The 14,122-nt window shown below is 42.0% G+C and overlaps 1 protein-coding gene across 1 annotated transcript in view; it reads left to right on the forward strand.

Annotated features, from left to right (window-relative positions):
* Positions 1-4,717: 4,717 nt before the first annotated feature.
* Positions 4,718-14,122, forward strand: part of LOC311125296 (microtubule-associated serine/threonine-protein kinase 1-like) — a gene marked incomplete at both ends in the record, with an annotated part of 93,248 nt that continues 83,843 nt past the window's right edge. Inside the window, one exon of the mRNA XM_084199347.1 lies at positions 4,718-4,756. Within this exon, the coding sequence (XP_084055473.1) occupies positions 4,718-4,756 (39 nt within the window). The remainder of the gene's footprint in view (positions 4,757-14,122) is intronic.

The raw sequence follows: 14,122 nt of genomic DNA on the forward strand, positions 1-14,122 counted from the left end.
TAGCTCATTGGTCACCATAGTAACACCCACCCTTAGTATGCGCTCCTGCAGGTATATCTCACTGGTCATCCCCAAAGCCAACACCTCCTTTGGCCGCCATTCCTTCCAGTTCTCTGCTGCCAATGACTGGAACGAACTGCAAAAATCTCTGAAGCTGGAGACTCTTATCTCCCTCACTAACTTTAAGCATCATTTGTCAGAGCACCTTACCGATCACTGCACCTGTACACAGCCCATCTGAAATTAGCCCACCCAACTACCTCATCCCCATATTGTTATTTATTTTGCTCATTTGCACCCCAGTATCTCTATTTGCACATCATCTCTTGCACATCTATCATTCCAGTGTTAATACTAAATTGTAATTATTTTGCACTATGGCCTATTTATTGCCTTACCTCCATAACTTGCTACATTTGCACACACTGTATATATATGTTCTGTTGTATTTTTGACTTTATGTTTTGTTTTACCCCTGTGTTGTTGTTTTTATCGCACTGCTTTGCTTTATCTTGGCCAGGTCGCAGTTGTAAATGAGAACTTGTTCTCAACTGGCTTACCTGGTTAAATAAAGGTGAAATAAATAAATAAAAAATGTGCGTGCCTGTGTGTGCGCACTGCCAAACACTAGAATCAGAGTGCCATGAAAAGAACACACAATGAACACAATGTACAGAACATCATTGTAACAAAAAGCAAGTTGCTGCTCTAACTCACTGACACACTCCACTAGCTCTGATTAGCCCACCTGACAACGTTGTTGTTGTACTTGTATTCACTGAATAAGCTCTGCATCATGTTACTTGATGTTGCTAAACTCTTAGAAAAAAAGGTCCTATCTAGAACCTAAAGGGGTTCTTCGGCTGTCCCCATAGGAGAACCCTTTGAAGAACCCGTTTTGGTTCCAGGTAGAACCCTTTACACAGAGGGTTCTACATGGAACCCAAAAGAGTTCTACCTGGAACCACAACAGGTTCTACCTGGAACCAAACTGGGTTCCCAATACAAACTAAAGGGAAGAAAGTTAGCTGTCTTCTGAAGTGATGTGAAGTGACGTGGTTCTTGTTGTAGACACTGAATGAGGTGAGGGAGAAAGGATCAAAAATATTCCAAGGGCTTTGCCTTGTCAAGCTTTTTGTCTCTTGAGATGTGACGTTACCCCAACACGTTACCCCAACCCCCACATGCATAATTTAGGGGATGACATCACCCCTTTGAGCACTATGGCACGGTGTGCACTGTGACCTAGTTGGAATGAGGTGTATGGGGACTTTCACTAAGGCTTTATTTCATTGGGCTATTTGAGTATGCTGGGTTTCCTTCCATCCCAATAGTTCCTAATGAACATGAAAATGTAAAATAAACATGTCTCCTATTCTTATTGAAGAGGAACAGTGTTGCTACATATTCGGGATGAATTAGACAAACAGGCAGCTGGGTAGTAGTCTAGGATCCCATTTCATTTTTTTTTTACTGGCAGACTGTCTATGCAGGAGGAGGTTGAAGCTTTTGTTAAGACAACAACAGTTCGATATTCTTAAACAATTTATTTTTTCATTGCCATGGTTTTATAACAATAGCAGCGCAGGTTCATTTCAGTTCCTGAATGTGTGTGTGTGTGTTTCTGTGTCTGTGTGTCTGTGAAAGTGGGCTGTTCACAGACAGAAGACCCAGACCAATCTATCAAGAGTAGCTAAATCCCAGAGTGAGGCTCTAAGCCAGACAGACACACACACAGACACACACACACAGAAACACACACACACAGAAACACACACAGCTTGTGTGTGTTTATGCTTTGCAAGTGTGTTTGGAAGTCTGATGTAAGCATCTCTTATATTGTGGCAATGTTTAACAATTAAATATCATACTGACACTAAATATATACGTATACTGTATCACATTGTGTGTGGGCATGATGAACTTTGTACTTGTCTTTCCTTCAGCAACATGCCCTTGTCCTCATCCAGTAACCTTGGTGACAGAGAGAACTAGAACACCAAGTCAATGATCACTCAAATATATAATATTGACAAAGTTGTTGTGAAGATGGGGAGAGGTATGTCTGTTTATAAAAATCTGTTCTGCGTTCTTGACACAAAGATCAACTGTACTAGTTGTTCAGGCTCTGATCGTGTCCCATCTTGATTACTGTCCGGTAATATGGTCAGGTGCAGCAAAGAAAGACCTAGCAAAGCTGCAGCTGGCTCAAAACAAAGCAGCACGCCTTGCCCAAAACTGCACACACAGAACTAACATCAACAACATGCATGATAGTCTTTCATGGTTGAGGGTTGAGGAGTAATTAAATACTTATTTTCTAGCCTTTTTTCCTAGCCTTTTAAAGAAACATTTGTGTGTTGAAAATGCCTAACCACTTGTATAATGTATTTGCATACACTTCAAACAGACATACATACCCCACCAGACATGTCACTATGGGTTTCTTCACGGTACCCAAACCAAAAACAGATTTAATGCTTGGCTCAGTTATGTAAAGAGCCATGTCATCATGGAATACTCTGCCACCAGAGGTTACTCAGGCAACAAGTTTAGCTTAAAAAATCAGATTTAAAAAATGTATCACAGAGCCTCTCCTCTTTCTAAAGATCGAATTTAACTGCACTGTATATAAGAATATCAATATGTATATATGAATAGTGTGTAAATAGTCTCTTGGTGTCTTTCCAATATATAACTTAATATAACTTTTATTTTATTTTTTATTTTGAATTTAATGTAATATCTTATGTTGTTCTTGTCTATAACTGTTCTGTACTTTGTCATGTATTTGTATTTTACGTGGACCCAGGAAGAGTAGCTGCTGCATATGCAGTAGCTAATGGGGATCCTAATAAACTAAACTAAACTAGGCACCTGTAGAAAACACTGGAAGATGTTTTTGACTTGTTTACATATACAATGACCAAATCAGTGCTAAAGACAGGTCAAAGCTGCCCACTTGGAGATTGATATAGCCTAGTTAATCTCTAAAAATCTTCAGAACCCTTTAACCCTTTAACCTGAATATAAACGAATGGTGGGAGTTTGGTTGTGTAACGTTCCTCCTAAGGTGACAGACAGTAAGTGTTAAGGTGTTCACCTGATTAACTGTTGAAATGTTCTGAAGGTAGACCTAAACTCTGAGACAGTAATATGTAATACTGGGATGAAAGGGAAGTCTTATCTCTGGTTAATAATTTATATTTTAAGCAACTGAAGGTTTGCTTTATTTTTCGTAGGACATTCTGTTCAATTAACTTGACTGTTAACTATTTAACATGTCACATCATGACTTATATAGCTGTAGATGGGTCTGACTTCTTTCTTTTATATTAAGGTTTATTACAATAATGTCTGTCCCTTAAAGTGATACCTACATTACATATGGCTGGCTATAGGACCTATATTTCTCTCCACTATAGAGAATGGAGGAGAGGCAAAGGACGGAGGGAAAATTTGGTCGCTGAGGGGTTAAAATCCAAAAGTGATTCGCTTGTATTTAGAAGGAAGTGGGAGGTAGGGAATGGAATGGAGAGAGATATATTACAAACCAACTCGTCTTCAGGGTAAACATCATTATACCGTGGATATTAAAGCTATAAGGGATGACACGTTCAGAAAATAATATGGCAGCACCTGCGCGCGGATGAGATGAGGAAATGGTATGTAGCTATAGCCCTAATCTGTGGGCTATAATTCTGAAACGAAAAGCGAGGAAAACGGTTTTATTTATAGCAGCAAGCTCTGGGGTAGGATTCAGCATGGATCAGAAATGAATGTATAGGGTTACGTATTTTGCTCCTTATGCGAATCCATAGAACATCGAACAGATGTCAAATGACTGTACCGGATGGGGTTTGCGCGTTGGGAGGATTCGAAGATGCGTACACGTGTCGCTTGATCTGCGCGCTGAGGTTCAATCTGCATGCATTTTACTGTAGTTATTAATGTAGCCTATATGGCTTGATTCTTGATTGCATATGCTAGTAGTTTACAGTAGCCTACATTAGGCTATTATAACAACAAATGCGTTATAAAGGGTGCTTTTGGACACCAGATTAATTAAACACATGGACAGCAATCCTGAAGTGGTGAAGTGAATGGATAGCCACAGTGCAATGAGAACGTCACAATAGGAATAAACACAAACATGGAATAAACAGCAACAGACATTCAATCAAAGAACTGAATAATTATAATCATATGGATACCTGCATATTCAAAACCACTGCTGAAGGTGCACTACTTTTAGCCTAAAGTACTTTCCATAATTGATAAGCTATTTCTGTCTATACATTTTAATTTAATTTGTGTGCTAGCCTACATTTTAAAAAGTAGGCTACAATTAAAATTCGACTAGCCTTCTTCAGGCCCCTCTCTATAGGCCAATGTATTAAGGACACTAGGACAGGCTGGTACCTTCAGGAACTTGCTTCATCAGCACTTGCTAGAGCAGTAGCCTAGGGTACAGGACCAGATGTTAGTCGGGAGGAATTGGTTTTTAGCTTGAGAGTTGAGAAGACTAGGGGCTTTGTCGCACCAGTGAAGAGGAGTGAGGCGGGAGTGTTCTTGGCCAGTGTCCCGCAGCCAGTGCCACGCGGGACGTCCATGCCCTGTCCCCGTGTCCTGGAGACGCCAGACGACCACACTGCGGCCACGAGACCAGGTGATAGGTTACTACTAAGCACGCGACTCGCATGTTCCCGCCACTGCCATGGATGACTCTGGAATCATTCGACGTCGGAGGCTGCAGGTGAGAACTGAAACCAAACTGACATTAAAGCGAGAGTCCTTAAATGAAACAAAAACAAAGCGTTCCCTGCCTTTGTTTTGGTAAAAAGCTTAGGGATGGGCCTGGAGAAATGTAACCACTCTCAAATTCATAGATCTATCTATGCAAGGACTGACCCTCCATGATATCAACATTATCGTTTTAACCATGTTTTGAGGCTATGCAGTGTTTGTTTACATTTATATTGTTTACAAACATTGGAGTAAAACATGCTTATATTTTGGGTTCCGATGGGGTAGGCCTACAACAGTTGAACTAAGCTCTTGAGGCAAGTTATATTCTTCAATAATCAATGGGTATTAAAAAAGTCCAAAAATGGATGTAACAACTAAGCCTTAAATTATATGTTCAAAGGTACATTATATTTGACAAACAAATGAAAACAAATAGTCTTCTAAATAGGCTAGCCTTAGCTCCTAGGCCTAATGCACGAGACTAATGGGATATCAAGTTACAATTTGATGCATTAGCGCATGCTGCATGACAGAAGGCAGTAACAACTTTTTCCAAAGTTGATTATATTGATTTACTACAGGAAGCAAACCAGTCTCAGTGTCTTAACCCCCCCCCCCCTTCTGTAACAATTAGAGTAAACATCTACATGGCATCATCTGGTGGTCATCTGTAGCTCAATGTTACCCTTCTGTCTCCTGCCATACAGATAATATGGCATTTAGCAGATGCTTTTATCCAAAGCGATTTACAGTCATGTGTGCATACATTTTTACGTATGGGTGGTCCCGGGGTTCGAACCCACATCATGGCGCTTGTAACGCCAGGGTAGTGGGTTCGAACCCCGGGACCACCCATACGTAAAAATGTATGCACACATGACTGTAAATCGCTTTGGATAAAAGCATCTGCTAAATGCCATATTATCTGTATGGCAGGAGACAGAAGGGTAACATAGAGCAGGGTGCCCCTAACTCGGTCTTCGGCCCCCTCTCTGGGTGCACGTTTTGGTTTTTGCCCCTAGAACTACACAGCTGATTCAAATAATCAAAGCTTGATGATGAGTTAGTGATTTGAATCAGCTGTGTAGTGCTAGGGCAAAATCCAAAACGTGCACCTATGGTACCCTTCTGTCTCCTGTGACCATCAGAGATAATTCCACCAAGGCTGACATGGGCCATAGTACTACAAACCTGATTAAACACCATCAAATAGCACAGTTACAAGGGCTTTGACAGCTTTGGTATGGAGTTGCTGGTCCTTATAGTATACAACTAGTATGGGACATGGATGGTCTCTGGCCTACACGGTGTGCTGCTAAAAGTATGGGTCCATACATAGCATAGTGAACATCATTGATAGATGTCCCATATGGGGTACCAGACTAGGGCCATATCATGTGTAGAGCAGGGAGAAATGTAGCAGTTTGTCAAGGCACTAATATCGATCAGGTGTGTGTGTGTGTGCAACTTCATGAATCACTGTTAGGGGCAGTTGTAATTCAGTGGGAGAAACAGGCCCTTGGAGAGGATACTGATAGTGAAGTCATAATAAACATGGAGGTGTGTCAGTTGGTACAACACACTTTCATTGATAACATCAGACATCCAATACTCAAGGTGACACTAAATAAGTCGTTTTAGATTATCATAATGAAAGATTCTGCTCCAGGGTTGAATAGTTATCCTCTAGGCAGCGTCCCAAATGGTACCTTATTCCCTATATAGTGTACTGCTTTAGTGTGTAGTACTGCACTGTATAGGGTGCCATTTGGGATGCAATCTCTTGTCTTGGCTGAATGCTATCTAGAATCTAGGTTAAATCAGTTGAATGTTCTAGAAGACATCTTCTTAGAAGTTTGAGCAGAGATTATAAATTCTAGGAACAGTTTATGAATGTTCCGGTTATTCCATGAGGCCCTTATGGCCTTTTCTTGTAAAAAAACAATCATCATACTAATCATAATCTCTTTTGGTTTGACATGCATTTGCAAGTCAAACCACCACATTACATTTACATTACATTTTAGTCATTTAGCAGACGCTCTTATCCAGAGCGACTTACAGTTAGTGAATGCATACGTTTTTTTATTTTTTTCCATACTGGCCCCCGTGGGAAACGAACCCACATCCCTGCCGGCCAAACCCTCCCCTACCTTGGACCGGTTGCGGCCAGCTGCGACAGAGCCTGGATATATGACCACATATGATCATTAGCTCCGTTTTTAATGCAGTGTGTGTGCGCGTGCATGCATGCGTCTTTGCGTGCGTGCGTGTGTGTGTACACATTCACATTCATGCTTGCGTGTGTGTGTATTGAGTGGAAACCCGTTCCCATTCAAGACATCAATATCCACACACAGGCTAAATGCTAGTGGGAGACGTAAGGATGTGGTCCTCCTCTACTCTTAAAGCCCATTACTAAGCATTAGTAGAATAATGGTAGGACTAATGGTAGGTCTAATGGTAGGGTCTAATGGTAGGGTCTAATGGTAGGATCTAATGGTAGGACTAATGGTAGGGTCTAATGGTAGGACTAATGGTAGGGTCTAATGGTAGGACTAATGGTAGGGTCTAATGGTAGGGACTAATGGTAGGGTCTAATGGTAGGACTAATGGTAGGGTCTAATGGTAGGGACTAATGGTAGGACTAATGGTAGGGTCTAATGGTAGGACTAATGGTAGGACTAATGGTAGGGTCTAATGGTAGGGTCTAATGGTAGGGTCTAATGGTAGGGTCTAATGGTAGGGTCTAATGGTAGGTCTGATGGTAGGTCTGATGGTAGGACTAATGTAGGCTAGTAGCTTTGCCCAGAAGGGAAGGACAACCCAAACAGCCAAGGGGCCGTCTCACACACACACACACACACACACACACACACACACACACACACACACACACATTGAGGGCAGAGGGCAGGGGCAGCTTCTGTTGGCTAGACCCCAGCCTCAGTAAAGTGCCTGGTAATTCCCCAGGCTGGCTCCACTTTCACTTGTCACTGCCAAAGGGTGTAGAGGGGGTGGGTGAAGCCAGAGGAGCAAGGGGTAGTCAGTGCCAGGGGAGAAGGAGGGGGCAGAGGTCAAGGACTCAAACGCAGAAAGATAGTGTAGTGTGTGTGTGTGTGAGTGTGTATTCTCAACCCTAATCCTCTCCTTAGGCCACTTCCATGACCCACAATAACACAGGCCTCTCTGTGTCTTCGCTTGCTTGTTTGTGTGTGTGGGTGTGTAATCACTAGGAGCGACGAAGACTCCTGTCAGGCTCCCGATTGACACGTCCAACCACCCACGTGTATGTGTGTTTGTGTTGGTGTGTGTGTGTGCGTATGTGTCTGTACAACAACACTGCATGGCCGGTGGCACACAGTGACCGCATGTCATTTGGCTGCCCTGAATACCTCTCTCAGGTTTATCCACGAGTAGCTGTTCATAGGAAATACAGAAGGAGATAAGGCAGGCATGGCCTGTGTCAGTATAGATAACTGGATGTATATTGTATAAGTCAGTCATGTCAGTGGCAATATGTTCATGTCAAGATAGATCACTGTATAGATGACAATCTACATGTATATTGTAGTAAGTTATGCTAATGATATCATGTCAATGTCGATGACAGTGTACACTGTAGATGTCAATGTACATGCACAGTATATTGTGTTAGTCAAGTCAGTCATATTACGGTAATGACAATCTGGTCATGCCAATATAGGTGACAGTTTAAATGACACTATATTGTGTCTGTCAGTCAGTCAGTCATATTACGGTAATGGCAATATGATCATGTCAATATAGGTGACAGTTTAAATGACAATATATTGTGTGTGTCAGTCATATTATGGTAAAGACAATCTGGTCATGCCAATATAGGTGACAGTTTAAATGACAATATATTGTGTGTGTCAGTCATATTATGGTAAAGACAATCTGGTTATGCCAATATAGGTGACAGTGTTTGCTTTAGGACTGAGTGACTCAGTAGCAGCAGCAGCAGTCACTCTTCTCACTGCATCAGTCTTCACTATGTTAAACTGTATGTAGTTACAACCTAGAGTGGGACGATAGGTGGTCCAATACTCTGATCTGGGCACGCTGCCCACTTTCAATTTCCTTAACCGGAAGGGATAAGAGTTGGATCATTTGAGAGAAGAGAGGACGCAGCCAGTATACTACTGTCAGTCACTGATGAAAAAAAGAGCCTAAACTTCTAAGACATAGGCTATCCCATACAGAAATACCAAGGCACTCTTACCAGATTGTCGAAGTTAAAAACCCTTTAGTCATTTCTCATTTCACTGTCGGAATGTTGAAAGAAAACAAAATGGCTACTGTGCCTGGTTCTTGTCAATCAATGTTTTATCCACTGTTTTGTCTTCTTATAGGATTCCTTTTGGTGTTAGTAGCCTAAGGTTATCATCAGACAGCTAAAGTTATTCTGCAGGGGAGAAGAAAGTGCTAGCATAGTGATCGTCTATTATATCATGTAATACTAATTCATTGGCTCTTGACAGTGTCATAGAGACTTGTGCTACATGAATTCACGCCTACATTCAGACTGCGACCCAAATGGCACCCTATATGCTATATGGTACACTACGGGCCCTGGTCAAAAGTGGTGCACAATGTAGGGAATAGGTTGCCATTTGGAACTCAGGTCATTAAAGAGACTTGTGAGCTGTTAGAATATTAAGCAGAGGAATATGGATGACATCAACAAAGAAAGGAACTGTAACTATCTACATTTATTTGAAAGTGGCATATTACTGAAAAGGGTTTATATTTTGTCAAACTCTCTTGTGTCAGAGACACTTGTGCTACATGTATTCATTCAGGCTGCATCCCAAATGGCAAATGGCACCCTATTCCCTATATAGCACATTACTTTTGACCAGGGCCCATAGTCTAATCTTTTTTCCGCTAGCAACGAACTGTCCGTTTCAGAGCCTCAGCGCACCAACTACAGAGAAATGTTATGATTATGTCCACATTTATTTCAAAGTGTTGGCAGTTGGCATTTTACTGAAAATGGGTTCTTTCTTTTCAAACACCCCTCTGTCTCTCTGTCTTTCTCTCTGTGGGTAATTATTACTAAATAATACAAATACATTAAATACATTTTGAGGAATGAAATGCTGTACGAGTCGCAATACCCATTGTGAATGTCTTAGCTGAGAAGTGAATCTGTTTTGAGTGGTGTGTGGCATCTTATGAAAGAACAGAGTGACTGAGGGGGGGACTCACAGAAAGGACTCGCACTTAACCGCTAATGGCAAATAATAGCATGGAGGGCCACGTGCATAATTGAGTGAGAGAGCCTGAGAGGGGGGTGTGGGGGAGATGTGTGTCTGTATGTGTGTACACTAAAGTGTGTGTGCGTGTGTGTGTGTGTGCCCTACGTGCATGTGTATGTGTGTACACTCTAGGGTTTGTGTGTGTGTGTGCGTGCGTGGGTGTATGTATTCATTGGTTAACATGTGGAAAGGCTGAAATGCAGAGACACAGAAGTTCTGTCATTGTGATGGGGTTATTATCCACAATCAGGAAACCAGGAAATGGATCCTCACAGTTAGGCATTCCCATGATGACTCACTGAATTCATGCAACGTTGCTCCAGTTTCAACAGTTTAACCCATGAAATATCCAGTTAATGTTATGTACTGAACTACCAGTACATTTAGTTATATTATTCTATTTACTAATTTAGTTCTACAGTAGTTTGTTATTCTGCCCATATTTATTACACATGACTGAATATGAATATTACTAAGGGTCTAGTCTATGTTCTGTATTGACCCTGTCCATTTTAACGTTTGCCCAGAGGGCTTGTATGACCTGTATGACAGCACACACAATCAGGATAATGCCTATGTTTGCGTCCCAAATGTCACCCCTTTCCCTATAAATTGCACTACATTTGCCCACTAAATAAAGGAATAGGATGCAATTTGGGATGCAAGACAAATTCATGGGAGATTTCACAGATACACTATAAAAGTGGTAGGTTTAATAGATGATTGACTTCACATAGAGAGAGCCATCACTTCCTAATCCTATGTTGTCCTTCCTAGCCATTACTTAATATGTTGCCATGTTGTCCTTCCTAGCCATTACTTAATATGTTGCCATGTTGTCCATCCTAGCCATTACTTAATATGTTGCCATGTTGTCGATCCTAGCCATTACTTAATATGTTGCCATGTTGTCCTTCCTAGTCCAGTTAGATTGTCAGTCTGTCCTTCCTAGTCCAGTTAGATTGTGTCAGTCTGTCCTTCCTAGTCCAGTTAGATTGTGTCAGTCTGTCCTTCCTAGTCCAGTTAGATTGTGTCAGTCTGTCCTTCCTAGTCCAGTTAGATTGTGTCAGTCTGTCCTTCCTAGTCCAGTTAGATTGTGTCAGTCTGTCCTTCCTAGTCCAGTTAGATTGTGTCAGTCTGTCCTTACTAGTCCAGTTAGATTGTGTCAGTCTGTCCTTCCTAGTCCAGTTAGATTGTGTCAGTCTGTCCTTCCTAGTCCAGTTAGATTGTGTCAGTCTGTCCTTCCTAGTCCAGTTAGAGTGTGTCAGTCTGTCCTTCCTAGTCCAGTTAGATTGTGTCAGTCTGTCCTTACTAGTCCAGTTAGATTGTGTCAGTCTGTCCTTCCTAGTCCAGTTAGATTGTGTCAGTCTGTCCTTCCTAGTCCAGTTAGATTGTGTCAGTCTGTCCTTCCTTTGTTTACTGCTCTCCTTCTTTTCCTGTTCATACAGCATGGTTTTTCTCTCCTATTCTCTTCATCCATTCTTTTATCCATTCTCTCCATTCAACAGATCTGATAGATCTCAAGGTTGATATTGTAGTCAAGGTGGATTTCAAAGGCCTATGGTAACACACACGCATGCACACACACATTCACAAACGCATGCTTGCATGCACGCACGCACACACAAAAGTTAATCCCCCTATCCATTAGTCTTCCTCCAAGGCGCCATGCAGAGCTCCATTTTAGTCACATCAGGTTAGGTCACTTCCTGTCCGTGGCCTTGATGATGTAACATATCCCAGGGAGACAGAGGATGGTGAATGATGTCACCTTCCATTGAGAGAAGTGGAGCGTTCTGATTCTCTAGTGCCACTCCCCAGTCCCCACCCCACCCTGTCTATGCCCTTGTTGACTGTCACCTCATGGATTTAAAAGCTTTAGAATAGGTATAAGAGATCATCCTTATAGCGTCATATAGATGTAGGATCTTAATTTGATCGCCCTGTTGCAGGAGAACCTTCCTGCAATGCAGGAAATGTAAAACTTGTAGTGCATTTGAGGTTTAAAAAGGCTTCTGAAGAGGCTTAATGAAACATTTATCAATCCACGTAATAATTCACATTTTCCTGCTGTAGCAAACTGGCTCAAATTAATAACCTTTTACGGCAGTGGGATAAATCAGGGTCACACAGAGTGTTTCTTGGTAGTCTTAAGCAAATCTACTTTGCTTAAGACTATGTCAGATATAGAGTTGAAATGTATAACATGTTTTGTTTGCATCACAAAATTACACTTCATATACATCATAGAACACAGAAAAATATTTGTAAAAAACATTTGACATGTAAACACCATATTTTCGGCGCAATAAATAAAAAAAGTGTATTAATTATGAAATTATGAAAAATAGGAATAACATTTCACCCATGAGGTCACTAGGCCATTTGACTGCATGAAGGGGCTACGATCCTACATCTGTATATAGCTGACACTGATCCATTGCTACCAGATGTTGAAGGGCAAGTCAACGAGGGAAAAGAGAGGAGAGATGGATTGGAGATTCAGAAGGGACAGAGACTGTCCACTAGTTGGGGCTATGTCCCTATCACAGGAGGCTGCTGAGGGGAGGACGGGCACATAGTAATGGCTGGAATGGAGTGAAGGGAATTGCATCAACCACATGGAAACCATGTGTTTGATGTGTTTGATGCTATTCCATTCATTCCATTCCAGCCATTACTATGTGCCCGTCCTCCCCAATTAAGGTGCAACCAGCCACCTGTGGTCTGTATGCACTGTAGTTCATCTGTAGTCTCCACAACCACACTTCCTCCCTAATGCACAATAGCCTGGGGACGAGGTTAGACTATGGATGCATCCCAAATGGCACCCTATTCCCTATATTTTGCACTACTTTTGACCAGGGCTCTGGGACGCAGATCGATATATTGTCTGCAAAGGGCTCTGGTCAATAGTAGTGCACTATATAGGGAATAGGGTACTATTTGGGACACAGCCTATGTGACTTGATGATGTAACGCGAGTGTTCCATGTTACAGAAACTATTCAGATGACTTTGTTGTTTGTGAATTTGTTCATTTGGAGAATGCTAGGCAATGCCAAGCAACTGTTGTGATATTGCATCAGACGGCTTTGTGTGGGTTTTATACCCCAAATGCTTGTTTGTTTACCCGGTGGAGGGAGAGAGGGAGAGGGGGAGGGAGAGAACAGAAAATCAGGGCCAAGCCTCAGTAGATGAAAGTTTAATCTCTGAAAACCAATTACTTTCTATATTTTCTTTCTTACTTTTGTTCTTTCTTACTTTTTTATTGGTTTCCAACATCCAGGATGTATCTGGTCATTTATTCACTTTCTTTCTCCTTTCATTTCTTTCCAACCTCCAGTGTTGCAGGGATGTATCCAGTCACAAGTATACACTTTAGTCGGCAGACATTGGTACTACACACAAACACACACACACGGTAGTGGTTCTGCGTGGGAGGAGATAAACTCTCATGCTGTCCTTGTCCCTGATAGAAACTGACAGGAGCGTCAGTAGAACAGCAGTTTATCTACAGAATAACTTCATAAAATGTCCCTTTATTGCCTTATAATAGAAACAGTACTGTAATATGATCCTGGACTGGGGATCGTGTTAAGGGAGCACAACATGGAGACTATAGGAGAGTGTTTCTCTCTCAGATCAATCCCAATGGATCGTAATCACGTTAGTTTCCTGCTTCTCTGTCCCCAATGTTGTAAACAGGGCGACCATTTTGGATCTGACTGGCTCCACTCAGCCTGTGAGTGGAGCCAGTCACTCCTGAGTGGGGCAGTGGTCTAAGGCACTGCATCGCAGTGCTAACTGTGCCACTAGAGATCCTGGTTCGAATCCAGGCTCTGTCGCAGCTGGCCGCGACCGGGAGACTCATGGGCGGCGCACAATTGGTCCAGCGTCGTCCAGGGTAGGGTAGGGGAGGGAATGGCCGGCAGGGATGTAGCTCAGTGGATAGAGCATGGTGTTTGCAACGCCAGGGTTGTGGGTTCGATTCCCACGGGGGGCCAGTATAAAAAAAAAAAATATGTATTCACTAACTGTAAGTCGCTCTGGATAAGAGCGTCTGCTAAATGACTAAAATGTAAATGT

The sequence above is a fragment of the Coregonus lavaretus genome (assembly GCF_964263955.1).
Source record: "Coregonus lavaretus genome assembly, contig: HAP1_SCAFFOLD_255, whole genome shotgun sequence".
NCBI classification, from domain to species: Eukaryota; Metazoa; Chordata; class Actinopteri; order Salmoniformes; family Salmonidae; genus Coregonus; species Coregonus lavaretus.